This window comes from Mizuhopecten yessoensis, unplaced genomic scaffold (genome assembly GCF_002113885.1).
Source record: "Mizuhopecten yessoensis strain PY_sf001 unplaced genomic scaffold, ASM211388v2 hete_36057490, whole genome shotgun sequence".
Lineage (NCBI taxonomy): Eukaryota > Metazoa > Mollusca > Bivalvia > Pectinida > Pectinidae > Mizuhopecten > Mizuhopecten yessoensis.
Window position 1 is genome coordinate 1 of NW_018483155.1, and position 2157 is coordinate 2157.

The 2157-nt window shown below is 40.5% G+C and overlaps 1 protein-coding gene across 1 annotated transcript; it reads right to left on the minus strand.

Annotated features, from left to right (window-relative positions):
• Window positions 1–251: 251 nt before the first annotated feature.
• LOC110444193 (ribonucleases P/MRP protein subunit POP1-like) lies at window positions 252–2085 on the minus strand. Its single transcript, XM_021488598.1, has 2 exons — window positions 1909–2085; window positions 252–1568 (listed from the first exon to the last, which is right to left on the minus strand). Exons 1-2 carry the CDS (start codon window positions 2036–2038, stop codon window positions 406–408), a joined length of 1293 nt encoding a protein of 430 aa, XP_021344273.1. The 5' UTR covers window positions 2039–2085; the 3' UTR covers window positions 252–405.
• Between the last annotated feature and the right edge of the window lie 72 nt (window positions 2086–2157).

Below are 2157 nucleotides of genomic sequence, written 5' to 3' on the forward strand. Positions count from 1 at the left end.
AATCATCTCGAGTGTACTTATAAATCATCTCGAGTGTACTTATAATTCTGGCTCCAGTAGTGCGCGTTACATGTACGGTGAAACCACTAATTTTCATGGGGTTTTTAATTTTGTTGATTTCGTGGGTAATCTTCATCCATGAATTCCTAGATCCACAAAGTAATAATAATTTGATATTAGCAATTCTTTATTTGAGTGAGTACTAGTAATCCATTAATTCATGTACCCATGAAATGGTGTTTTGTCGAGAAACAATGAAATTTGGGCCCCAAAACATTACTGATTTCACAGTATACACTGTATTACACCATGACTTAAGTGACAATATACCAGTCCAATGACTTTATCATCAGAGCTGGTCAGGTTAACAAGTACAGAGGAAAACACAACAAATGTTTCATTCTTTTAATAAGGGATATTGATGTAAGCATATCTGTACTGATAAGAGGTTGTGCTTCTAACCAACACTGTACAAGGCAGCTTGTGTGGCACTGTGTCCAGCAGTTTTAACAGTCCGATGAAGGAGACAAACCCCAGACCCCTACCGTTACCGACTCCCAGGGTGAACCCTCCTTCCTTTATGTAACCGATCACAGGACGACTACAGCTGTCAATGAGGTCTACACTGATCTCATCAACATCAAGTGCTTCACCCTGACCATCAGCAGAGTTTTTGTTTTCATTTCCAACCTTATTTTTACCAGCACTATCCATTGTTTCTGTCTTACATGCTCCTCCACTCTTTTGTAACTTTATTTTCTTCTTTTTCTCCTCTTTTTTCTCTCTCCTCGTTTCCTCTTTGTGAATCGTTTCCATGGGTGCGCCAGATTTCGGGTTTGATACTAGCCTTGCCAAATCCTCTTGCAGTGGAATGGCTATGTTTGCAAATCTTTCAGAACAACCTCGAGTTACCATGGTAACCTCCACTGGCACTAAACAGTTGGTGTGTTTGTTTCCCAAAGTCAGAAGTTCATCATTCTTGTTCAACATAGACACCATTGTCGTAAATAAGCTGTCTTTGTTTTCATTGGACAACTTTCGCCAGGTTACATCCGATAGAACTTTACTCATTTTCTTTAAAATTGTTTTGTCTCTCATTACATAAAAGTTGCCTCCAGTTTGATTCCACTCATCTTGCATTTCCTCTTTCACTGCCCACTGCTTCACTAGGCTTCCCCATGGGAACTGGAATGGGCACTGGATGCCAAGCTTGGTGTAGTTAGGACGCTTGGCTGGAGGTTTCTTGTTGTACGTATCCATTAATTGGTGGCACAGATTCGTCTCGTCCTCTCTACCAACAACAGTGTCTGGGTAGCCCTGTGGGAAGTGCAACACCCCCTGTTCATGAGCCAGACTTTCAGACTCCCGCAGTCCACCTGCACGTGCACACCTGTAATTAAATGCTACCCAGAATGCCATGCTCCATCCAGCCGGAATCACTATGTCCCATCCACTACCGTAACTGGGAGCTGTACTTCTCTGACCATTGGACCTTGACCTAACCCCTGGAGTCTGGATAAGGATAATGGGGATTTTGGATTCCTTTTCACCTAGATCTAGTGGAGTTCCTGAAAGAAATCAAAGTCAAAATGTTTACAAAATATCACTTTAACACCACAGAACAATAGCACATGTCTATCCGTGTTTACTGGAAATGGAAAATTTCGCCCTTTGCCCATGAAACCAATTTTCGCCCAGTATAAACTTTTCCCTTCACATTTTATTACTATGTACTAAAGAATATTATGTTGTTTATATTCTCTGTAATAATAATCTTCACAGAATGAGAAAAAGGCTAAAATTAAACTGCAGCAAAAATTTCCCAGTAGTTACATTCAAATTCAGCATAAATAATAGAATTTGTATCTTGAAGTAGTACTTCAAATTTATAAAACAGCTTCAACTAACCAGGTATCAGGTGGTCTGACTTCAGGTGATTGAGTTTCTGGTCTGTTAATTTGGTTTGTTTGACATTGGACCTCACTGTCGGGTCCCAAATGGCCGATAAGGACACATCTGGTACGGGAGCCTCAGACATGGCACAAGAGTCGCTCTCCACTACAAACAATACACAAACACAAATTATTTGTTAAGGTCATAGGAGTGTATTGCTAAACGGAAATAGGAAGTGCATCCCTAGTTGAAAATCCAATGTAG

Coding starts and splice junctions, on each gene's coding strand:
- LOC110444193 (XM_021488598.1), bottom strand. CDS start 2,038: ATGTCTGAGGCTCCCGTACCAGATGTGTCCTTATCGGCCATTTGGGAC. Junction 1,569..1,908: donor GTCAGACCACCTGATACCTG/GTTAGTTGAAGC, acceptor GATTTCTTTCAG/GAACTCCACTAGATCTAGGT.